We start from the raw sequence: 25,090 nt of genomic DNA, 5'->3' as shown, positions 1-25,090 counted from the left end.
CTCTGTGCGCAATAGCCAGGCAGACAGACAGCATGGGTGAACGGGCTGGCCAAGCTGTCCTGGAGCAGCTCCAGACTGGCTGCAGCACAGGCAGTTTCTTGTCCAGGGTGGCAAGTGAGAGGAGGTGTGGGGCTTATTTCAGGTAGAAGCAGTAAGACACACATCTAAAAGCAATTAAGTGTCATCTTGTTCTGTGGCTCAGAAAAGAACTAATTTGCCAGTCTGGTTTTAACTCTTGTCAGTGATGTCCTATGATAGGACAAGGGCCAACAGGTGCAAGATGGACCATAAGAGGCTCAGCAAAATCATTAGGAAAATCTTTTTCACTGTGAGGGTAACAGAGCTCTGGAACAGGCTGCCCAGAGAGGTTGGGGAGTCTCCTTCTCTAGAGACATTCAAAACCTGCCTGGACATGTTCCTGCGTGACCTACTCTAGGTGATCCTGCTCTGGCAGGGTGATTGGGCTAGAAGATCTTTCAAGTTCCCTTCCAACATTCTGTGATTCTGTGAACTGCCCTAAAAAAAAAAAGGATGTTCTCCACGACTGCTGTGAAATGTGCTGCTGTACTGGATCAGGGAGATGCTGATCCAGTGTTTGCCATCCTAGCTAAGAGCAAGTCCACGAAGCTGGAGATCTGAAAGCTTGGATCTTTAAATCTCAGTAAAGATACATATTGCAGAAGTCTAAATGGTCTGTCTAACCCATGATCTGCCCACATCACTTCTTTCTACAGATCTGTCATTATCCATTGCATTCTCTATTTCCTCAGGTTGGAGTTTCTGTTTTGTCATGACGTTCACACTCCAGAGAAAGGCTGTCCCCTCCTGGCGTCACCACTGTCATGTCACATGACTAGTGTGTACCCTGCTGTGCCCAGGATGGGTGCTTTTCAGACCTGGGCCTTCTAAGAGTTCGGGAAAATAACTGGTCTGGCTCTGTACAGGAGCAGCATGCAAGTGCTGAGAACCAGACAAAGCAGGTCTCCTAGCTAATGAGTTTAGACTGGTTCCCATTGCTGCCGTTTGCTGTCAGAGACAAGATGACTCGACAAGATGCTTTTTGGTCTGAGCAGATGGATCAGTTATATGCCTTAGATTGGGAGGATCCAGCTGAGAGGAAGGGGAAAAGCGTGTTTTTCTGGCCACGTTGTGCGCAGAGAAGCTTTGATGGTGTGGGTTGCCATCTTTATTTTGTCGTGGAATTGAAAATAAAGCCTTGAGAGACTTTTTACCAAAGCATTTCTGGCAGTTGCATGCCAGACCTGAAATATATTAAGACTGACTTATCTGCAGCTTGCCCAGTTCTCCCACAGGCTTTTCTGTATTGCTTTTTTGTGCTGTTTCCTGAGTGTGCAACACCCTCTTTATCCTGGCTCACCAAACCACTATCCCCTCCAGTCACTCCTTAAAACTCTCTTCTGATGTGCAGTCTGCAATGTCTGAGACAGCCAGTCTCCAGACGCCTTTCCTCCTTGGTTAAAGAGCTGGGGGGATATGAGCTATGCACACATGCATGCACGAAGCTGCAGCTAACTTGATGCTGCGTTTTCCAAAACCCACAAACCCCGCCACTCAGCCAGGAGGAGATTTTTGTTAGCTTTCACCTAGAAAAGGAGCTTTATCATGCGCTTGAGCCAACAGAGGGCAATATATGCAAAATTCAATATTGAGAAGAAATGCTTTTAAAAGACGACTCTAGGCAGCCCAGCCCTTACTGTATCTGGAGTCACATATCACAGTGAAAGGCGGCATTCCACGCTGGACCTAAAACCTTCTCAGGCTCCATCAATTAAACCACCACATATGGGGTGGAAGAGACTCAGCAAGGAACTCTCACTAGGGTTCAATGAAAACCAGATGTTGTGGGCACAGCTGTCATGCTTCTTATCAAGAACAACAGAGCAGCCCCCGCTTCAGTTTCATCAGGAACCCTGCCCTTCCTTCCCTTCAGCCCCAGCGCTACTGAGAGTCCTTAACCAGAACCAAATAAAATCCTCACAGCCGACGCATGCAGGAGTCCTCACCAAATCTCGCTATTTACCTTAGCATACTGTTTATGGATCTCCAAATCAGGGCCCCACTGTGACTGTCAGAGTGCTTGAGAAACGATGAGACAGGCTCCCACTACTATCTAAGAGTGGCTTCACTCACTCCCTTAAAATGCAGTTTAGCGTTGGCTCTAGAGCTAAAAGGATTAGGGGGAAAGAACTGTGTATCCCCTCCATAGGGATAAAGCTCTGGCCAATTTCATTTACATGAATTATCATGTATTTACCCATAGGGCTCGCATGCTGTGTTCTGTTGCTTTAGATGGAATTCCAGATTGCTAAATTCCAATTGTATAAATGATAACAGATTGCTGCTCCGACTGCACCCATGAAAGCGCATGAGAATTGTGCAGGATATGCCCTGAAGGGCGTGAGTCATCCTGACCTACAGGCAGTGAACTGTGCTTTGGAAATGTGGTTCAAAGCAAGGGCTTCTCAAGAGAGATCAGGAGACCTATCCCAAAGTTGAGTCTTTGCCCAAGGACCTGTTGTGCGCTGCATGTCCTTGGGTCCTTTTGCCGCAGACTGATTTTGCAAGACTAACTGGTCTGCTGGTGACGACAAAATTATTGTTGTTTGCACTTGTAAATGACACCCTAAGATCAAATTTACCTAAATTTAATTAAAAATGAACAAATAAAGAAGTGAAAGAAGTGGAAGTAGCCCTGCAAACAAAACAAAGCAAACATTTTGTTTGGCCTGACGCAGGATTTTTTTTAGGGTGAGAAAAGAGAAATATTTCAGTTTCTCATCAGGCCAAAACACTGGTTTTTCTCAATTATACACTCAACTCAAAACGAAATCATTTTCATAGTAATACTTCTGAAGGCTGCTGAGCTTAATTGGACCCATGAGCGGAGATGAGGTGGGTGAGTATTGTGACTAAGAGTTCTGGACTTCAACAAGTCAGACAATTAGCGTATCCATTGCATTATTACTGTTTCCCAGCTTGACACCCAGACACTGGCGTACACTTTTGCTCTGAATAAGCCACCGAAGCTGCAGCCAGAACAATACAGGCAGTTGCTTTTCTGGCTGCAACAAAGTCAATTGTAAAGGTTACCACCTGCCATCCAACCTGCAGCTGTTCCCTGCCCTCATAACTGCACGTGTGCTCCCTGCCTGTCCCTCTTCTATCAACATTATCCTGTGGTTTTCAGGAACTTAAAGAAACTTGTTGTTGAAGATAAAACAAAAATTACTTGCTTTAACCACATCTATTCCTGACAGCATATGCCAGCCGTGAGCGTGAGGGAGAAGAATTAATATAGAGGCCTTTTTTAAGATAAAGAGACATCTTACAGGAATCCTGATGGCGTGTCTGTGTGGAAATCAGATTACATACCAGGTGTTTTGTGTGCAGAACACGGTAATTTAAAGGCAAAATTGACCCTTTATGACCTGCGCGATATGTGGAGTTAGTGCACATGTTTTTCTTCTTCTCTTCTGTGCAGCTAATGTGTTTCAGAAGTAGCATGTACAGCTCAGATCTGCAGATATAGGTATTTACCTACTAATATGAAAGTAAATACACCTTCTCTTAAATAACCTGTTGCTCCAACAAACAGATCTGCTTTGGCTCTTGCAGTGACTCCTCATAAGCCATCTGATAACGTTATTTTAAAGCTGCTACCCTCAGGCAGAGATCAGCTGCAGGTATTTTATCAAGAAGCCGCTCTAGCTTTTGTAATCTGTGGTAAACCTGGTGTCCTAGAACTTCCTCATCTCACAGGGAGGAAGAAGATGACATATGAAAGAACTATTTGTTTACCCACATAAATACAAACACATTCTTATTTTAGACCAGAAGCTCTTTGAGGCAAGGACTATCATGCGTTACGGCTGTGTCTACTGTTATTTTAGTGTAGGGCTTCGGCTTATCCAGAGGTCCATTTCAACTTCAGAAAGAGTCAGATGGCCATTTGGGAAACTCAAGTTGAGGAGTGGATTTACTTCACTAGTGATTCTACAAGTTGTATGGGTGCCATTGTGTCCATACTCAAGCCCCACACTTGTTACTGGAGCTGTAGGATATGTAATTGTTTGCAGCTTCTGGGTAGACCAGTACTATTCCTGTTCAGAATATGAGGCTGGGAGACAGGATGAAGCAGAAGACATGAAGGTGCTGCTTTTGGCAAATAGGTATAGAATATAGCATCTACTTTTTGGAAAAAAACCCTTTACTATTTTCAGACACTTCTGGGCACAAATCTATATTGCTGTCTAACCTTTGACAGCAATACAAAGTGATTTCAAAGTGCTCTAAAAAGTTTGATGCTGTTGTGATTCACCTACTTAGCTGCACTAGGATCTGCAAACTGAGTGTGTGTCCATAGTAACTCTGGATTATAGAGCTGTTTGGAACAGGGATTGAATCTTGATCACATGCAAATAAAATAAATAGAATTAGTGCTTATGCAGCATTCTGTAGAGCTTCACTTTTTTGTGTGGGACAGGATTACTGTGAGTCAAATCCACCACTGATTTATCAAAGAAGTTATAACTAATATTCAGCCTGAAAAACTAAGCCTGTGAACTGCTATTTCTGATGCATTTGTACCTTCTAAAGAGAGGTGCAGATGTACCCATGCCCATCCCTCTTCATGGGTTTTATGGTGTCTCAGAACAGCAAAACTCACTGTCACTGTGCTGAGTGACAGTAAGATGAGACCTGCCTCTCTATCCCATCTACAACTTTGACACAAGCTTTGAAGTGGTTCTGGGATTCATTTCAGGTAGGTAGTTTGAAATGTTGTTTGGTGATGGGATCATAAAAGTCACAGACAGAGATACACACAAGACGATTGCCTGTATCTTTTTTCCTGTGGAAAGCAGGCTATGAGTATGTTATGAGGAGATCGCTAGCAGGACATTAAAATGATAGGGAATCACTCTGAAAGAGGCCGTTTCCCGTGTGTATGTATTCACTGTCATAATTGGCCAGATTCTCAGAGGACATAAATTGAGAGAGTTTCACTGGAGTCAGTCACTGAGGCGCTTTGGAGGCAGCAGGAAACCCACATGTGGTGCTCCAAAGAGAGTAAAGCCCCACTTGTGCCCAGAAGGCCAGAGAAATGGTGCCCTTTTCTGCCTTGGCATTTCACATCCTCCGCGGGAATGTAAAAGCCCAGGCCCTCATGGACCTCGAATCTATGGAAAGCCCTGGGGCTGCAGTCCCAGCACCCTCCACAGTGCTGGCCCAGCGTTTGGCTCCACTAGGACACGTCAGGGCTTAGGTTTCATGCTTGCAGTCTCTAAGCAGAAGGGTCACTTTGCTACATAATGGGCATTGCCAAAACTACAGCCTTGACCATTGTAAAACGTTGTGTCAAATGTGGGGGCAGGAGGGGCTCTGACTTCCTAGGGATCTTTTGTCAGTGGCCAAGTAAGCTTTGTGCAGTGTCCTTCCAAAGCATTGACATGCTGTCTTGACGCATCCACTCCTGGCACACTAACTGATGAGTGGCTAAAACAGATAAGCAAAGAGAAAGGGCCAGATTTGTGAGAAAACCAAGACATGCACCAGGATCGTGTCTGGGCCCAGATTATTTCAGAATTAGTTGGAGAGAGCCTGGTGTTTCTCTGATAGATACGTAACTGAGAAGAAATTTGAAACTGAGATATTTCAAGGCTGAATGAATAACACAGCTCAGACTTTGGTGCAGTGGCACTAGAGCTGATCTAACTGCTGCCATGATCCCACTTTTCCCATCTCATCCTCAACTGCGTGTTTATGTCTTCTTTTGAACTTCTCTGGCAGTTCTAAGCTCTGCGCTGAGCTGGTTCACAGCACTGACCAGACAGAAAAAGCTCACTGATCTAGCAAGCTGAAATGACTCAGCAGAGATCCCAGCAACGGGAACACGTGGGCAGGAAGGGATGGGACCACAGGAACTTGTCTTCCAGTGTTTAGAATACCTTTGGCTGTCACAGAACCCCCCTCAGCACACCTCTCTGACAAAACACGGGGAGGTGGTCTGTATTCTTTAGAGAAGAGGAGACTCAGAGGGGACCTTATCACTCTACAACTACCTGAAGGGAGGTTATAGTCAGATGGGAGTCGGGCTCTTCTTCCAGGCAACTAGTGACAGAACGAGAAGACATGGCCTGAAACTGTGTCAGGGGGGGTTTAGGTTGGATCTCAGGAAACACTTCCTCACGGAGAGGGTGATCAGGCGTTGGGATGCACTGCCCAGGGAACTGGTGGAGTCACCATCCCTGGAGGTGTTTAAAAAATGTGTAGACATGGCACTTAGGGACATGGATGGTGCAGTTGGTGCTGTTGCCCAGCCGATGTGGTGGTGTTAGGTCACAGGCTGGACTTGATGATCTCAGCGGTCTTTTCCAGCCTCAACAAATCTGTGATTCTGTGATTATTATTAAAGCCACTGTGTACTGCAGGTGTATGGCTGCCTCCTCCACACTGGCATCCCGGGTGGCTGTTCCAGCCCCTAGATTTTAGCACATGACAAATTCCCTTGTGTCAGCTGTGGGCTGCATTGGGGAACTGATCCCACTTGAAAAATAGGTATATTTTTCTGAATAAGATTTATTCACTGATCTGCTCACCAATATGTTTGCACGATTGTGTTGACTGGAACAGCTTGGGGAGTAGCATGCCAGTGCAGTTAGGTGAGAATGAGTAGTACAGGGTGGCAGTTGGGGAAACAAGAAAAGCAGTAATACCCAGGGATGGGTTTGCCCCTAAATACTTTTAGTATTATCAGAGCAGAGATACACAGATTGACTGCTCCAAGGAAGCGAGTCATGTTGGAAAATATGCTTTAACTGATGCATTACTAAATGCTGCTTAGCATCATCTGTAGCCGAATTACTAGTGATTTTCCTTGGTGGAGGCTAGGTCTTTGTTCTGCCCTCAGAAATTTGATCAGATGTTTGTTAGGAGTAGCAGTACTGCTCAGAACATATGGCAGCCCTTTTGTATTAAAAACATCCAACTTTCTGATCATTTCTTGGTGCATTTTAGTGTGCTTACACTGCAGAGAGCTGCAATAAACATCCCTTCCAACCCCTAACATTCTGTGATTCTGTGATTCTGTGATTCTGTGAAACAGGGAATCTCTCATGGGCACAATGTGTGGGGGTCACAGATTATTTCAGAACCGTACAAAGCCCCCATCCCCCTGGCAGGTACCTTCGCAACTCAGGAGGCTTGAAACTGTACCGCACTGAGTGCCTGTGAAGCAGTACTTGTCTGCTTGTCCTTTGACTGTGTGATCCTCCTCTGGGATGGGTCACACTTGGATATACAGCCCCTTTCAGCAGCTTAGCATTCTCCATCCTAGAAGCACTTCAACTTCTCACCCTATTCCCCTCTTCTAGAATTTTGCCTTCCTTCTCTTTTCCAACCAATATATTTCTCTACATTTGTTAATGGGCAGTTGATCATCTCCTTTTGTTGTTCCATGTTGTTCCATGCTAAAGCAAAAAAAGCTCTTACCCTTCCCTGGCTTTACCATTCCTGTGTTCCCAGGGAGCAGCTTCTCCCAGCTAGGCTCTGCTGATAAGTGAACCTGGGCAGATTGTAGTGCATAGAGAGTGGCTTGCCCTGCCATGTACAGTGGCAAAGCATGAAGCTGAAACTGTTCTTTTCTCGTTGTTTGCTATAGTCACAGTTTATTAGGACACACAGTTTGTGTAGAGGCATGTCCACGTTCTGTCTTCTGGCCTTTCTTTTGGGTGCCCTGGAGTGAAAAACAAATAGGGAGATACAGAGAAACAAAATCATCCTGTGAGATATAAAAGAGGGAGATGGAGGATCCTGGATAATATCTGAGTTCTTTTGAAGTGAAGGCTGAATAGTTTAGGAAAAGTGTAATTGAATTAAAGCCACTGCCTTTTGGAGTAGATATACTTTTTACCCTGTCTAAGCAATTTCCTGGTTGAGTTTTTTATCATTTTCCAGCACCTGCTCATTTCAGAGGGCGACACTCCAGAGATTGCTCTGAGCCAGTGCCAACAGCCGGCATTTCTCACTGCCCTCTCACCCGCCTCCGCCTCCTGCACTGCTTTAGACACACACCCCGATATAGAATGACAGCACATTGCCACAATTTAAATGACGCTGCCTCTGCCTTTTCAGAAGGACAGGTCCTCCCGAGAGCACCAGCCACAGCAACTGTCCACCCTTGCAAAAAACATCATGGCATATAAAGCAGCACATTTAGCCTTTAAGTCGCGCTGGCACAAGACAGATGAAGAACTCTGTCGGCACAGTATGTCCTTCATCTTGCATAAGGCGATCCGAAATGACTTCTTTCAGAGTTACCTTTATCTTCTGGAAAAGCTTCCCCTGGGTGAGTAGCTGATCAACAGGAATATCTGTGTGCGCATGGGACTGTGCTTTGGAAAGACTGACCGTGTTAGATGGTAGGGCATGAACACATTAATGACAGTGAGTAGTAGTTTTGAGAAGCCCAGCTAGAGAGACTGCAGTGCTAGCCAAACTGTTCAGTACACTCTCTCAGCTCTGTCTAATTCAATATCCCATTGTTTTACCTAAATGCTCCACAGATTATTAGAGAGGAGCAAGGGAAAGACCAGGAAAGTGAAAGAAAGTTTGGTTTCTGGCTGACGGTTCCTTTTTTTGTTACAAAACATGCATTGACCTGTTCAGAACTTGGAATGGCAAATGCAAAACTAGCAGAGCTTGACAGGCCTTACTTTCTGTTGCCTAATACCTGTTTTGTTGTCATTCGGCATGTCATTAGCTTTGTTATTTGTATTCTTTGGACAAGTGCTTGAAAGGTTTGAAATAATTTTTAGATTTTTTTTTAAGAGTCTTTGTAATTCCAATCTCTACGGCAGGCTCTCTAACCTACAGTTTGTTACCTGGGAGGAAAAATATTCCAGAATGGTTTTTTATAGGCAAATTTCAGTGAAAGCCTCTTGTGCAGGATGCCAGGACTTTTTTTTTTTTTTAGATGCAGTAAATGAATGTTCATTTCTTATGAAAATTTGACCCTGAAAAAGAAAGGAAATTTCCCCAGGACAGTATAGCTAAAAAGTAGATTTGACTTGAGTCTCTGTTATGTTAGCATGTCACCTTTTAAGCAGAATTATTCAGCCTCAACTCAATGTAAAACTGTAGGAATAGGAGATGGAAAGGATGTGTCTGTGCAGCCTGTTTTTTCAGAGTGAAATCTTGAGGGCTTCTTCCTGACTGATTCATTTGGGTAAGTGGATTATTTTACCTGACTCTGTGAAACTACACAGACCTCAATGAGAACTCAGCTTGATACGGTAGAATTCATGAGTCCTGTAAAGAGAAAAAGCATTTCCATTTTATCCTACTATTTAGATGTGGCTTTTCAAATGCAGCAATATCTGCAGCTATTTAAAATGAAATATGGAAGATAAATACTCTTATCCCTAGTGGTAGGTAGCTGTGAACGATGGAAAGGAAGGAAAGATGGAAAGGAAGGAAAGTCAATTATAGGTCGATGGAATCTCAAGAAGTCTATGAAAATGTTATTCTTTCATTTGTTTTGAAAATAAACACAACATATTAGAAACTGAGCAGGATTTCCTGCAGTGTTAACTGTGAATGTAAACACTAGGCTAGAAGGTACTGTTATGAATATCTAGCTTAGAATTTTATGTAAAAGTTCCTGCATCATGCTTGTGACTTATGACTGGGTCACAGTATATACTTATGAAGACAAAAATATCTTGGTCTAAGGGCTGCAAATGGCTAAGAATCCATCAGTCCATCATTAATCTGTTTCCAGGCCTAACTGCTCCAGTCTCGATTTTATTTCTTGTCTTCTTTCTGAATTTTATTTGAATTTCCATTCCCAGTTCAAGAAGCTTTGTAAAATGTTCCCATCAGACTAAAGATCCCCTCTGCCAGGCTTTTCATGACCTGAATCATTAAAACTTCACTAAAGAGCTCACAAACCTATTGCCAGCCTATCCAAATTAGTATGACTCTGTGAAGAGCTACCACAAGGCCAGCCTTCATGTGAACATGCAGTAGGTCTGTTACCGCGTGGTTATCGTCAGGAAGTAAAAGTGTGCGTAAGGACAGGTACTGTGGAGTAGCTCGTGTGCTGTGAACACACATCCAAGAAACTTCACAGCATGCTAGGATGTCATGGTCTAGGTGGGTGAACAATCAGCTGGGTAAAATTGGTTGAGTGGTTGAACTCACAAAGTCACGGTCAAATCTTGAGGTTGGTGGAGTACTGCACAGGTTTGTCCTGGGACCCGTCCTGTTTAACATCTTCATCAATAACCTGGAGAAGGTGAAGGACTGCTTGCTCATTCCATTTGCAGATTGCAGCCGACTGACGGGACTTATCCACAAGTTCTAGGTCAGAACTGCCATCCAGAGGCACCTAAATAGGCTGGAGGAAAGAAACAGTAGGAACACAGTGAAATTCAAATTCACTGAAATTCAAAGGCAAATCCCAAGTCCTGTACCTGGAAAGCAAGAACCTTTGGCAGCAACACCACAGGCTAGGCAGCGGCTGGCCGGTGAGCAGCCCTGCTGGTAAAGTTCTGGTAGACAGCAACTGAATATGAACCAGCAGCGTGTTCTGGGAGCAAAGGCAGCCACCAGCATCCCGTGCTGTATTAACAAAAGCATTGCCAGTTGATCGAACAAAGTGACCATCCTCTTTTATGCAGCACTCATTAGACCGTACGTGTGGAGCCTTGAAGTGCCAATGCAGGAAATGACATGAAGGGAGTTGGATGACCTCCAAGGCGCTGAGGGAACTGGGGCACATGCCTTGTGAAGAGAGACTGAGGGAAGGGGACACGTTCAGCCAGAAGAGACAGTGTCAGGGACACCAAGTATCAGCCTGCTAGTTCCTACAGGGAGAATCATAGAATTGTCAGAGTTGGAAGATGGAGCTGAGCTCTGCACAGTGGTGTGAGGCAGGACGACAAGAGACAGTTGCCAAAAATGGAATCAGTTGCCAAAAATGGCTGTGAGGCCAGTCAGGCATTGGAACAGGTTGCCCACAGAGGTAGCAGAGTTCTCCATCACTGGAGGCTTTCAAAACCCAGCTGAATAAAGTCCTGATGAATCTCATCCAACCTCATGCCTGTCCCTTCTTTGAACAAAAGTTTGGACTTCCAACCTGGTTTATCCTGTGATCCATTGCTCTCTGTGATGGAGAGGACAAAATGTGGTGGGTCTGAACATCTCTGCAGAATGACATTTTCCAGTTCAGCTCAGAGCAAAAATGAACTGATCTTCTCAAACTTCAAGACTAGATCCAGGTATCTCTGTGTAAACAGTGTTAAACAACTAAAGCAATACTAAGTCTGTGACCTAGCACAGAGTAGTTAATGACACTGAAATCAAGCCTCACATTGAACTTGTGGTGCTGCCCGGGGTCAGCAAGGTAGAAAGCTTGCTTCAAGCCATGCTAACTCCATCTCCCCCCACCCCATTGCTAGATTCAGTGGTGAAACACTTTTAGGCATGTTTACTTTGGAGCTGAGCATATCTGTTATCACAGCCTGTTAAGAGAAACAGGTCACTTTTACAGACCAGGGTAACATTTATAAATAAAAGACATGGGTAACTTTAGGCCCTGATCCAACAATGTATTTAAATGTGTGTGAATGCCCTTAAACCCAGTGGATTTTAATGGAGCTAATCAGATGCTGGAAATTATGCATGTGCTCTGGGACATAGTGCCAGTGGGGTGAGATCTGCAGTGGAAAACTTAGGTGACTGATCCATAGAGATATACTCCCATATGTGAGGCACGTGGGGCTGATGTTCATCCTCTATAAAACAGAATTTAAATGGTTCTCTGACCACAGTAGAGAAGTGAAATCTATCCTGCACCCAGAAAACTATTTTTCAACTGATGTACAAAGCAGATGTTGCATTTAAAAGGGAATACTCAGCCAGAGTGGAATTAGTTCAATACCTTGCAGAAAGCAGTTGGAGCCACAAAATAATGTTCACAAATAAAAACTTCAAAAAAATTACTTGCAACATTTACTTCTGCCATGGAAATTCAGCTGAGTAAACCCTGTAACTAAGAACTGTAAGACAGTCTACTGCAGGTTGGAATTGTACCTGGAAATAAAATATTGATCTGATCCATAAGAAAATATTAGAGATAATGTTTTGGAATTCAAAAAGGGCTTAGGTAGACACTCACTGTCTAGTCCAGGGGTTTGCATTCAGCTGCAGATCCCCACTCTGCATATTTGCTGCAACTGAAAATTATTAACGTCTTATGACTGTGGAGTGACCTTTAGGGAGCCAGTTCCTGTTCTCAGCCTGCTTTTGCAGTGGGTGTGTTTTAAGCATCTCCGCTTGCCTGCAGATTCAACTCAGAGACTAAATGTGCCATGAACAGAGTTTCTTCTTACTTTACATTTCTAACCTTAAACCTTCAAAGTGACCTGTCTTAACACTGAAAACCTCGTCTGAGAGACTTGCAGCCTCCATCATCCTGTCCTGCCTATGCCCTACTTTACAGCGTTCATTGAAATCAGGCTGTAAGAGACCTCACAAATATTTCATTTCCTGATGCATGAGATAGTCCCGCATGGCTCATGGAAGGAGAGATGCCTCTGGCCAGGCAGATCCTGTGATGAGGAGGAGGCATGCTGGAGCAGAGCTGCAACACTAACTGCCACCGAGGATGTGTACCTCCTCGCACCTCTCTTTTGGGGTAGATTAGTGGAAGCTGGCAAACCTCCCTCTGGTGCTGCTGCTGGAGCCTGCGTGCCAGGCACAGCTGCAAGGCAGGGCAGAGGTGAGGTTCACTGGCTGTGTGTGGAGAGTTCGCAGTGTTGCAAATTCATGAGAGGGAGGAGTGACACTCAGGGAGCAAGAGGTGGAAATCATCTCTAGAGCTTGCACGCTGCCTGAGTGAGAGTTTGGGTCTGCAGGAGAAGACTTTGGGTACCGTGCCACTCTTAACTTCAGCCTGTGTCCTTGCATGACCTTAGGTGGGAGACTTGCGTAAAAAGATCTTTGCAAAGTTTGATGCTTAGCAAAGACCCTACGGACGTGAAGCCCAGAGCTGGTTTCGGATGCCAGCACATAAGGCAGAGCTCTGGGGCCCCAGCTGGCCCTGGACAAGCTGCAGTCAGCTGGTGTGTGCAGGCAAGTCCCAGCAGGCATTCTGTGAGCCCGATGCTGGTTCTGAGAGAGAAATCTGAGAGCACACACTGCAGATCTGATATCTTGAACAGCATATTGTCCCCATGTGTTGCCTCGGGTCAGGCTCATGTTTTGAGTAGAAGGACTCTATATATTTGTTGTTCATACTGCCAGCTGCCTGAAACACCCTGTCCTAGTGTGCAGAAAGCCTGTAAAATGCCTTTCACTTCAATCTAGCAAGACAGGATAAATCACTGTCCCTTGATAGGTCCACTAAACAAGCCCTAGAAATCATCACTGGACTCTTATACGGAAGGTCTTGCAAAGCCAACATGCAGAGATTCAATTCTATTCACCAGGTAGGCAGGCATCTGAAATGGAGAATAAAGAGAGACAGAGAAAACAAGATGGTGCCACTCTCAGGGGAAGATGGAGATGATTTACTGGAAGATTCACAGCCACCAATGGAGTCTTTTTCCCAGGCTCTGGGAGTTGTGCTGGCCAAGTTGCGCTGGAGATTGGCTGCTGCCCCCTTTGCATTAATTTCTTCAGCTAAATGGTTTCTTCTGAGTATGTGAATATAATCAGTGGAGTGTGTAAAACTCCCAGGTTTGACCCTTGCTGGGCTCAGTGCTTCTTGTGGTATAAATTTCTCAGGCATAACATAAATGTGTAATGGATTAAAGCTTTAATGGTATCCGTTCGGCAGTTGACTTAAGCAGGTGATGACAAGAGGGGCTGGTAATGCTGCTTTTGTTGGATGAAGGATATGCTGGGCATGCTGCTTATGTGTAACCCAATAGCACTATTCTGTTCCGAGTGGTCCTTGGTGGTAATTATTCCCCATCCTACTTCCTTTGTCCCCCCCTCATTTGCCTCCAAAATGTCATTCTCCTGCTGAGGATGGGCAGGCACACACTTATCATTCCCTGCTGAGCTTGCTTGCCCTCAATAAATACATTCCAGGCTTATATTCAGGGCCTCTGGCCTAGCTATCTTCCTCTGCGTGGAGGGCATAACTCCTGTTCCCCAGCCACTGTAAGCAAGACGTGGTCTGTTCAGACCCTTCCCAGCAGCAACCGGCAGCGCTCCCATGGAAGTTTAAAGATGCAATGACAAAACACTGCTCCCTGGTCCTTCTGTGTCTGCAGCCAGCAGAGAGCTCTCCCTTTCTGTTATTAACCCAGAAGGGGTTTGCTGCTGAGTCATTTCCAGTTCCTCAAGCGTGCTGGGAATCTGGAGCAGAGCTGGTCTCACCCTGCAAGGTGATGCTTACAGAGACTCGTTCCCACTGTGACTCCATCCCTCCTTATTGCTTAGCTGTCACAGAGAGGCTTCCAGTTGTGTTTTTGCTGAAGGTCTGTCCTACACACAGGAAAATGCCTGATTGCTTGTATGCTCACCTGAGATGGTCAGAGCCGCTGATTTCCAAGCAAACTGTTTATGGCCTGCCTTAATTGAAACTTTTGAGCTGCAAAATGTAACTGCCTTTGATATACCAATGCATAGAGTATAGAAAAAACTCAGAATGCAGAGGATAGACCTCAGGTTTTAAAAGAACAGGTTTCTCAAAGAATAGCCTTTCACCCAGCAAAGCTCACAGGTTTTAATAAAACAGCGTCAGACTTGTGATAGCTGTATTTCACCAGCAAAACAGCCAAGCAATGAAAAGAAAAATATGTGCCTCTGGCACGCAGGAACTTTCCGGTATATCACCCACTGGGTATCTTGCTCCTTGATTTGTGACAGATAAAAACTTAGGACTGTCCCTTCTGAATGATCTCCCCATCTGTATATTCATTTAGGCCTGAGACTACCATCTGCTCTTTGGTTCAGTTTGCTTGCAGTGCCGCAGACTGTGGAGTATCACTAAAAATAAAGCAGAGCAAGTGCCTCATTCATCCAGTCTGTTCTCAGTGCACTCTCCGTGCAGCTGTCAGTGCCTACAAAGCAGCTATGGAAATGTGAAATGTGCAGAACAGTTAGGTTTGTGATAGAGGAAATGATGACCTTGCATAGCAATAAATGCCGCCCCCAGCTTTTCTGGGAGCAAATCAAACCCCGTGCTCCCTTTGGCATGCATGTTTACTTCAAGCTTGAAATGATTTTTACTGACATGAAAATGTAGCATGATGACAAAAACGATGTCTGAGCCTGGGAGGCCCTGAATTTGCCCAAGGTGGCTGTATCCCTTCAGGGTCTCGCAGGACTAAATCCAGCACCTTTCCTTCCATTTTTTTGCTTTAGAAACAGAGGTTTGGTGATTTGAAGGCTCAGCTTTAGTTTATAGAACTTCACCATCATGCCTCCACAGCAATAAATTAAAGCAGAAGTGTCTGTCATTAACAATAAAATAGTGATTTATCTGCTTGCAGTGAAACTTTACGCTTTGACAAGTCAAGTTATCAATGGGGAGATGCAGTTCTACGCCAGGGCCAAACACTTCTACCGGGAGGTGCCAGCCACAGAAGAGGGCATGATGGGAGACTACATTGAGCTCTCCAATACAGACATTGAATCCTCCAGAGAGTTTCTCAGGAAATTTGTTGGGGTGAGTCATTTAATCCCATCTTCTGCCAGAAACAGTGGTGATATGTCATAAATGACATGCACTGTGCCCACTCGCGTATATTTTACACGGCACCGTATGTCACACTTGATATGTAGTCACAGGTCATAACTGACCATTGCTGGGTCCCGTAATGTGTTCTGCCAGGTCATGCATCATCATGAACACACATTTTGCCTGGCCTTACGTCATTATTTACCCGTTTTGCATTCTTTTCTTACGCTCCAGAGCTGCAAAAAGGGTTATGCAAGGAGTTCTTATAGCTGTGTTGGGTGGGAGATTAATTCTCAGTGCACAACTGGGACCTTTCATGATAAAATCTTTGCTGGCTTCAGTGGACATTTGTCTGTGCAAGTTCCTGCAGTCCGTTTAAGAATGTAGATGAGACTAAAGGCCAAATTTCTCATTTGCCTATTTATAGACATTTCTGAGAATGCTGCAATGAAACGCAGCCCTTCCCCTGCTCCCCAACATCAGGAGTATATAAAATAATCTTCCCATTAGGAAAAATATTGTTTATTGAACATTCCAGTGTTACTGGGGGTCTTTGCAGGCAAATTTATGAAGGTCCGTAAACGTCTTCAAAGATCTGCTTTGACCTCAGATGCAAAGAAATACCAAGTGGCATTTTAAAAGCACCTACAACAGCAATATCGCTTTGGCTTCTCAGGTTTCTGAAAATCTTGGTGCCTAAATGTATCTTGGGGAATCTGCAAATCTTTAGAATTGTGGCCTGATGGTTTTCTGACTGCCTTTCCCTCTTCCCAGGGGAGAAGCCCACTAAATTAGCTCAACAACAGTATTAGATGCTAAAGGATCCACAAAGCTACAGGAAAAAAATTCTGCTCACCAAATTACTAGTTCTATATAATGCTACCACAGGTCTTTCATTTTCTGCTCAGGTGTACAAATTTCAGATAGCCAGATGACCTTTTTTTAGTCCTACTGGGGGAAAAAAGCTCAATAAGTTAATTAGATGTTGTGTATAAAAAAGGGCACAATTTGAATGGACTGGGGTAGAAAATGAGTGTGGTTTAACAACAGATAGCGATCCTGTAGAGCAGCAAAGTTCGCTGTACCTGATGGAGGCTTTTGGGGCAGTGAGCCAGCAAAACACAAGTGAATAGCTAAATTGGTTTTATTAACAGCCACTTGTATTAATGCCAATGCAAAAAGGCTTCATAACATTTGCAAGCCTCACTGTATGAGGCTTTCTACAAATCTAAAATAAGGACATTCACCAGGACAGCTAAACCTGGTGGTAAACTGGCATTTTCGGAAAAAAATAAATGCAAATTACAAGCCTAGCGCTAGCTTAAGGCACATTCCTTACATTTTCCTTCATTCTTGTTTTAAGGACATTTGTGGAATTCAAGAGCTGCACAAGCATGTACTCAGGGAAAGTTTTCACACTTCCTAGACATCGTATAGATTTAGATTCCTAAATGGCAGGTTTATGTCACACTGTTACGCTTCCTCGTCTCCAAGACCCGAAAAAGAAAGTACAGTCTCCAGCAGTTTCACATGCCAAAGAGAAATCATACCCAATGCATCAGGTGTGATGACAGATACAAAATACTCCAGGGCAGAGTTTCTGCTTCTATTATTAGCCAGGGGTAGAAAGGATACTCTGAATGGCCAAGATCAAACAAGAAAAAAACAACAAAGAAACAAAAACCAGAAAGGCATCTGCACATTCTGCTAATTCTGATTTAGTTTGTTAAAGCCTGTCCTCTGCTGAGATACAGTCAATTGGTTATTCGTTATGTTACGTAACGGTTTATTTTCCTTTCTTGCTACTGCAGTTTGAATCCTGCTCAACCAGATACAGATATTTACTCGCTTTCTGTAGTAGTGACTTTATTGTAAAACTCATTTGAGTTATTTCTTCCTGAGTTTATGGCTCTATGAATACTTTTTCCCAGGAGATGATCGAGATAGAAAACCACAATTTGCTTTACCCTAATATATACTATATTTTCTTTTTTAAAGAGAAGTTTAGCAAAATCAGAAAATAGAAAAATTCATTTCAGATCAACTGGACATACTTTTAAAATTGTTTTACCCCGTGGCTTTTCCCTTTGTTTTCAAGAGTTCAAGTCAGTTCCAAAATGAAAAATGCTGTTTAGAAATGAAAAGTTGACAAGTAAATTTTTTTTTTCCTTGAAAGTCATGAAAAAGAAGTATCTTGACATTTTCAGCATTCTTTCCCAAGTTTTTTGGCTATAACTATTCTCTAGATTTGAAATATCAGTTTCCCAGAGAGTTTTATTCCTCCGAAACTTTATTTTCTGGCAAAACCAGAGCTCCTTAAAAAAGAGTTGCCCGGTTCCACTCAAATTACCCCTCTTGAGTTAGTTTGGCTGGTGTGGAAATGCCACACAGTGACATTTCCCTTACATGACTGATGTTGCATACCTTCATGTATGGCACTTCTTAGCATGATTCTTAGCACCACTGTAAACTGAGCTACAGATTTCTTTACCATTGGAGAATTTATCTTGCCTGGGCACATGGAAGGAATTACAGAGAGGACTAAGGACTTCACTTATATTTTAGCCTGTCTCCTTCCCAGGCGAGTGGAACTGAGCAAAAAAGTGCCACTGTGCTCAGGTTAAGAGGTTTTATGTGTGTGTGGGCAGAATTCAAACCAAAAGCAACATTGCCTGAGCCAAGAGCGCGGTACAGACAAGCTGTCGGAGGTACAGTCGTACTTGAAGAGTTATCAGCAGAGCTACAGCTCTGCATATTTATGGCAATGTCTTAAGGCCAGTTAAAGCCTTTATATGCACATAGACACTGTGTTTTCAAGTGCCTGATCCAGAAGTAATGTGTAAAAAAAGGAAATACAGGAAACAAAGAAACCATTGGAGCAGTTGTGAGCTATAGGTGTGTGTAATAATACAGATGGAGATTATATTAACTTTATAGCTCCCATTCTGCCCTAAACCCTTTCTCCCTTTCTTGCCCCCAGTTCACCTGCCTCATTTGTTACTTGCTGAATGAAAAGCTTCTCAAAAGTTGTTATTCTCCTCTTTGATCATGGAGATGGAAGAGATATTGCTGAAAACCTGACTTTTATTTTTATTTTTTACTTTAGAAAGAGTACCGCTGTGATTTTCATCTATTTCTTGAACTCTGATTTCTTTTTTTATCCTACATAGCTACAATGCCTTCCTGCCCTTCCAAGACCTGAAGTAGCATCAGGAACATATTCCATTGTTCTTTTATCCCTAAGGAAATTTGTAAGCTTTACAGAAGAACTTTTGGGTCTCTAAGTGTCCTAAATGATAGTGATTCCGAGTAATGCGAAGCTGGTAATAACAGGAGCAACCAATCTTAAATTTTAAGCCTGTTCTGGCTTAAAATTTTCACTTACACTATTTTTTTTAAATAAAGAGTCTGATTTTCAACCCAATTAGGCTTTGGGGAAAATGATTGCCTTCCAAAGAAAATGTTAATACCCTGTCAAAGCTCTGAGCACTTCCAAACTGAAAATATAGTAGCTGAACATAGAATTATGTCAACATTTTCATTACAGGCAGAGCCATGGGCTTCTCATCTGACTGCCTGATGCTCTTGCTCCCTTTCAGCGAAGTGTGGGATCAAGCTTCATCTCCCATGATTGTTCCCTTTCCTTCTTCTCGATGGCAAATGGAAATGTGTCATCACAGGTCCTTGCTGCGACACATCATGGGAGATGAATTCCCTGTTTTGGGTGAGGTGCTGTGCCTGTAGGTTCTCTGAAACACAAATGTCAAAGAAGTTATATGGCTTTTGTCAAATTCTGGTAGTTGTTTCGGTAAATCATCCCAGTTTTCTCACCAGCTTTATCAAAGGCTTTTACTTAATCACATCAGTGTAGGCCTGTATGTATCTGCCAGCAAACAAGACAAAAATCCACTGTGTAAAGACACAGTTCCTTCCGTTTCATGAACTCCTTGTTACAGCTTAGTCTGGCCCTCGGTAAAAGCCACGTGCTCCTAAGTGCAGCTTGCGAATGACGAATGGTTTGCATTTTCTGGCCAACTACAAACGGGTCGTCTCCAGAGCCCAATAGGGTTGAAGGCTTGTGGACTCTTGCACACACCGGGAGATTAATCTTCCAAGGTATTCAGATTGGGACCAACAGCCCTGGAGACTGGCGAGAGCCTTTGAGGTCCTCGTGCTCTTTCTACAGTTACTCTGTGTAACCAGATGCTCAGCCATGCTATTCATAGTCATGTCATTGACAGTTCTGTCCTTTGACCTTAATAATCTTCTGAATTACCTCCTGAAGCAAGGGCAAAAAAGCAGTGAGTTATGTGATTTATGCCTGGTCATTACAGAGGGGTTCTCCCAATAAGCGGGAACAGTAAGACTCTTCCCAGGCTTATTTCCTTTAAGAGCAGTGAAATTGCAGCAGGGACCATGTCTCATAGCTTTCGTTTCAACACTCAGTTCCAGGGAACAGGGAAAAGGTGTTTATATTTGCTTTTAATATATTTGTTTAACAGATAACTTTGGCCAGGGGAGCTCCAATCCCACAGTCAGTGCATGTATAGACTTAAAATTTCTGTTTTACAGAACAGCAGCAGGCTCTTAAGAGCCATTTATGGCTAGAATGGAAGCTTTAGGGGTGAAATACAGCTTTCATTATACAGCTCCTTTTACAGTGACTCATTATTTTCTCCTAGACGTAGCCTTTGTGCCACATTTTTGCATGTCTGATCTCTGTCCAGAGATGATATTTATGAAGACGACGAGAACAGTTAAGCAAAATCTATTTAATCATCTCTCTTGTCTATATGCCTGAAGAAGAAATTCTGTATATGCTCCAGTGCAAACTTTTTGAGTGCTCGTAAGTTATCCGTAACTCAAAGATCTTGTTTTGAAAACTGCACCCTGATCCCAAGGACCGTGTGTGTCTGCGGAGATGTCCATGAGCACCTTGAGAGTTCCGTGCTGCAGAAGTTACTTCTTGTGTGCAGTCTTTGGAGTATGTTTACTATTTTGTTAGGCCTTTACAGGGCTCAGGATGGGGCTTATCTAGCCTTGTCGTTGGCTGTCAAGTATGGATAGTTGACAGATGAAGTTGCAAAGACTTCACAAAGACAGTGGCTCTTCTTGGAAAACTAAGAACTTGTGAAAGATTATGTCTCTTCTTATACTAAGCAAAAAATGTATTTTGCAGCAATAAATTCAGGGCTGCAATGAGGGAATCGCATCAACAGCAGCCTGGGAGCAGAGCAGCCCAGCTCAGCTCACACGTAGGTACCCAAAGCTGTATCGCTACTGCCCCAGGTCCTTAGCAGTCTTGTGACAGCGCAAAGAAGGACACAAGACACTAGGCTGGGGGATCTGAAGGCTGTAGTGGGTAACATAGTTGCTGTGATCTTCCAGGTGGTGTTTTTCACGTTTCAAATGATTTTCTTGTATCCCACAGGGGGTGGGGAAAGCTGGCACCAACCGCGCCCTGGACTGCGGCTCTGGGATAGGTCGTATCAGCAAGCATGTCCTGTTACCAGTTTTCAAGAGTGTGGAACTGGTGGATATGATGGAGAATTTCCTGGCTGAGGTCCCGAACTACCTGCAGGGCAAGGAGGACAGAGTAGAGATGTATTATTGCAAAAGCCTCCAGGAATTCACTCCATCCCCACAAAGATACGATGTCATCTGGATTCAGTGGGTTTCAGGTTAGTTCAGCATGATTCATCCAGCCAAGCATCTCAGAGAACTACACAGCCTGTCTTAATTTGATGTTAAAAGATTGGTGCAGCTGTAAAACGAGGTTCTCAGATCTTCAGGGCTGCTTCCTAAAATCTCACAAGAGACTCTTCTGAGAGTTTTCCTCAGCCACATGCACAGTGGGTACAAATCAGGGTGTTTTTTTCATGTCACATACTGGAGGAATGTACATGCTCCTGGAGGGTTGCCTGCATGCCACAGTGCAGCTGAGGAGTAAGCCTTGCGTATGGGTTTTCCCAAGCAGGAATCCTCCTGCTTAGTTGCCAGTGCTGTGGACAGATACATGATTTTGGCACCTCTGAGCAGGGATTTCTGAATCTGATGATGATCCAGACTTGAGGGTATTTCACAAAACAATCTGGAAAAAGCCAGTGAAATCACCAATACCTGTAAACCCAATCATGTCTTATATATGCACTGATGCTTATCAAACAGGGTCACTTAGCTATGTCCTACAGTACCCCCTCATATAAGAAATATCTGCTTCTTGTCCTGCAGATATCCCAGTGAACGTTCTGCAGCAGACTGGCAATCAGATAATGTGGACTCGTTCCTCACAAAAAAAAATCTTTTTTTTTTCCTAGAAAACCTGCTGTAGTGCCTAACTGTCCTTCCAAAAAGAAGATCTCCTAATTTGTGAGCCTAAGTGTCCATGGCGCAGTTTTAGCTGGCAGAAGTTATTATTCTAAAGTGCAAGAGGAGGTGTGAACAACTCCTTTTCTCCAAAACCCTGGTGATAAGTTTCTTGCTAAGTAAAAAGAAAGATAGAGAGATTAGCCCAGGAGATGGCTTCATTCAGGAACACTTATTTGTCCTCTACACATAGTCATAAAAAGTAAAGAAACTGAGCTACTTAGAAGAGGTCCTCGTAGCTGTTCAAGCAAATTGCTCCATAGTCATAAAAAGTAAAGAAACTGAGCTACATAGAAGAGGTCCTCTTAGCTGTTCAAGCAAATTGCTTCAGAACAGTATAATTTTCCTTTGTATTTTTTGCTTTTCTTGAAAAACAAGTCATTGCAGTAAATGTAGCTCCTGCCTCATCTTTAGAGCAAATCCAAATCAACATGAGACTGAGTGAGCTAAGACTTAACGGAGGCTGTGCTGATCATGCTGCCAAAGGGAGCATGTGCCTTTTCTTTAACTTAGATACAGATCTCAATCTCCTTTCTCCATTAATTTCGGTGAAATATGTCGTGATCTTAAGCATTAATCAACCTTCTACCCCTGTCTTGAATTTTACTTAAATATGCTGGCAAGCCAAACACTTTTTGGTGGAGCAAGGGCAGGGCTGTCTAGTAGAAAGCAACACTGTGAAGATCTCATTTGCTCAGGAAACTAGGCTAAAAGCTAAGTTTAGAGACCATGAAGTTCCAAATTAGGTGTTCAAAAGCTTTCCTGAATCTTGCTGATGCAATCTTGATTTGCCTTATGCCCAGGCTGTTGTTTTAGGAAAAAAACAAATATGCAAGTTTACATTTCATACAGAAATTACCATTTTCTTTGAACTTGAAAGGTATTCAGCTTTAGGCTTTGGGGCTTTTTTCTTTTTCTTGTTTTTTGGGGGTGCTTAAAGAAACCTGACATGCTATGCCAAAATGTGGTTGTGAAATGACAACTTCCATTTATAAAGGTTTAAATCTTCCATCAAAAAACCAAAATATTTTGACTAGGAAGTACAAACAATTATTTTTTTTCAAGTTTTTCATTCACTTTCTGACCACCTGTCCTTGTTAATTCATTTTAGATGTTTCACATGTGAGGGTTCTAATTTTGCTCTTCTTTGAGCCTTGCACTAGTGATCTCAACATAACAGAAGTACTGATCTTTGAGAAGGAAGGATAAAAACCACAATCTCAGTAACATATTGAAAAAAGTACTGGTTTGAAATGTTTATGGTATATGCAGAAATCACAACAGTATGGGGTAACATAAAGAATTTATTTGACAGTTTGGAAGGTCTTGCATTCCTCACTGGATTTTTGATCCAGAACTCATTTGATGGGTACATAATGTTATACAAACTTACAGAAATTTGTAGCATTAAAAGACAGGAGGGACTATTAGATTATCTAGTTTGACCTGCTCTATATCACAGGCTCTTACATTCATTCCTTTACCTTTGTAGAGTCAGTAGTTTGTGTTCAGTTAAAATATCTCTTGAGAAATTCAACCATGCTTGATTTCAGGACTTCAGGAGGTGGTAAACACCGCTTCTGTTGGTAGTTTCCAATGGGTAATTACTTACACTGTTAAACAGTTGTCAGTTATTTCCAATATGAATTTGTTTGGCTCCAGCTTCTTGCTGCTGATTCTTATTATGACTTTAACCACCAGATTAAAGAACCCTTCAGCACCCAGTATTTTCTCTGCTATTCTCACTGGCTTCTGTCCACATCTGTTGCTACTACTAATATGGATCCTAAATACTGGTTTGAGTTTGTAACCATTGACCTCATTGATTTGCCCAAGATTTTAAACCTGGCAGGAGTAGAACTTCTGCAATCAATAGGGTGAGAAGGCTCAGATGAAGGCACCATTCTGATGTGTGTATGGCGAATCTGTCCGAATGGTCGGTCGTGATCTGTTTTCCATCTTTTCATCTGTAGGATATCTGACAGATAAAGATCTCCTGGGGTTTCTCATCCGGTGCCAGAATGGCTTGAAGGATAACGGTGTTATCATTCTCAAGGACAATGTAGCCAGGGAGGGCTGTGTCCTGGATTGTCTGGATAGTAGCGTGATCCGAGACCTGAACATCATCCACAGCCTCGTTGAAATGAGTGGACTCACCATCCTGCGAGAGGAGAGGCAGGAGGGATTCCCCGAGCAGTGTGTCCCGGTCTGGATGTTGGCCATGCAGAAAGGCCCTGGCCATTCCTGATTGCACAGTGAGACTGCAGAGGCTGGACTACAGATGAACCACAGGACTGAGAAAGAGAAAAGCACCTTCTAGAATCCTCCTAACCATGCACCGCTACTACTACAACTCTAGGGCAGCAGCTCCTGAACGAATGGAAGGCAATTACAATTGAGCCAGCTTCTCCAGGGAATATCTGCTTCTAAATCCTGCCTGCTTCGTCATTCTATCTTTTTAAAAGTCTTTCTAACAGTTCCTCCTCAGATCTCTCCTTCGTTAAGGAGACAATACTGGACAAAACTCAAGTAATAGAAGATAATCAGATCTGAAGTTTTCTGTAGTGGCTAAAACGTTTTAGAGTGTTCTGTATGAGGTGTTAACAAATAAGTCTGTTTTTTTTCTATGGCACTTAAATCTTCTTGGAATTTAAGAAGGATCCGTCAGATCACTGAAGCAGAAAATTCAGATAACTTCTGGAAAACGTAACCCAAAGTTTGACTGTCATCGCTATCTGTACTTAAAAAAATCTAAACCAAAAATGTAAGGAAAGTTTTATTTATCTGTTGACATCAGCTATGCAGTTTATTTTTTTGCATTGCTACCACTTTGGACAACAGGACAACCTGTTAATTTCTTATTTCTAGGAACTATAATATCTTCTTGATGTTTTTACCACAGAACAACAGTGATATGTAAGGGTGTTCATGTTTCAGGGGAAAACAAATAACAAATATATGCATGTTTGCATTGAAATTTTATGAAAAGATTGCCCCACAAATTACACT

At 43.2% G+C, this 25,090-nt stretch overlaps 1 protein-coding gene across 1 annotated transcript; it reads left to right on the top strand.

Annotated features, from left to right (window-relative positions):
- Nucleotides 1-8,127: 8,127 nt before the first annotated feature.
- Nucleotides 8,128-24,329, top strand: METTL11B (methyltransferase like 11B). Its single transcript, XM_009869877.1, has 4 exons — nt 8,128-8,365; nt 15,528-15,703; nt 21,147-21,396; nt 24,055-24,329. The coding sequence occupies exons 1-4, from the start codon at nt 8,128-8,130 to the stop codon at nt 24,327-24,329; spliced, it is 939 nt and encodes a 312-aa protein (XP_009868179.1).
- Nucleotides 24,330-25,090: the final 761 nt, after the last annotated feature.

The sequence above is a fragment of the Apaloderma vittatum genome, unplaced genomic scaffold, assembly GCF_000703405.1.
Source record: "Apaloderma vittatum isolate BGI_N311 unplaced genomic scaffold, ASM70340v1 scaffold1495, whole genome shotgun sequence".
In the NCBI taxonomy this organism is placed as follows: domain Eukaryota; kingdom Metazoa; phylum Chordata; class Aves; order Trogoniformes; family Trogonidae; genus Apaloderma; species Apaloderma vittatum.
This window is presented reverse-complemented; position numbering and strand designations above follow the sequence as displayed.

Excerpts from the sequence above, each read along its gene's own strand:
- METTL11B (XM_009869877.1), top strand. The coding sequence starts at position 8,128 with ATGACGCTGCCTCTGCCTTTTCAGAAGGACAGGTCCTCCCGAGAGCAC. Across the intron at positions 8,366-15,527 it reads TCTGGAAAAGCTTCCCCTGG|TGAAACTTTACGCTTTGACA; the intron begins GTGAGTAGCTGA and ends ATCTGCTTGCAG. Across the intron at positions 15,704-21,146 it reads TTCTCAGGAAATTTGTTGGG|GGGGTGGGGAAAGCTGGCAC; the intron begins GTGAGTCATTTA and ends TGTATCCCACAG.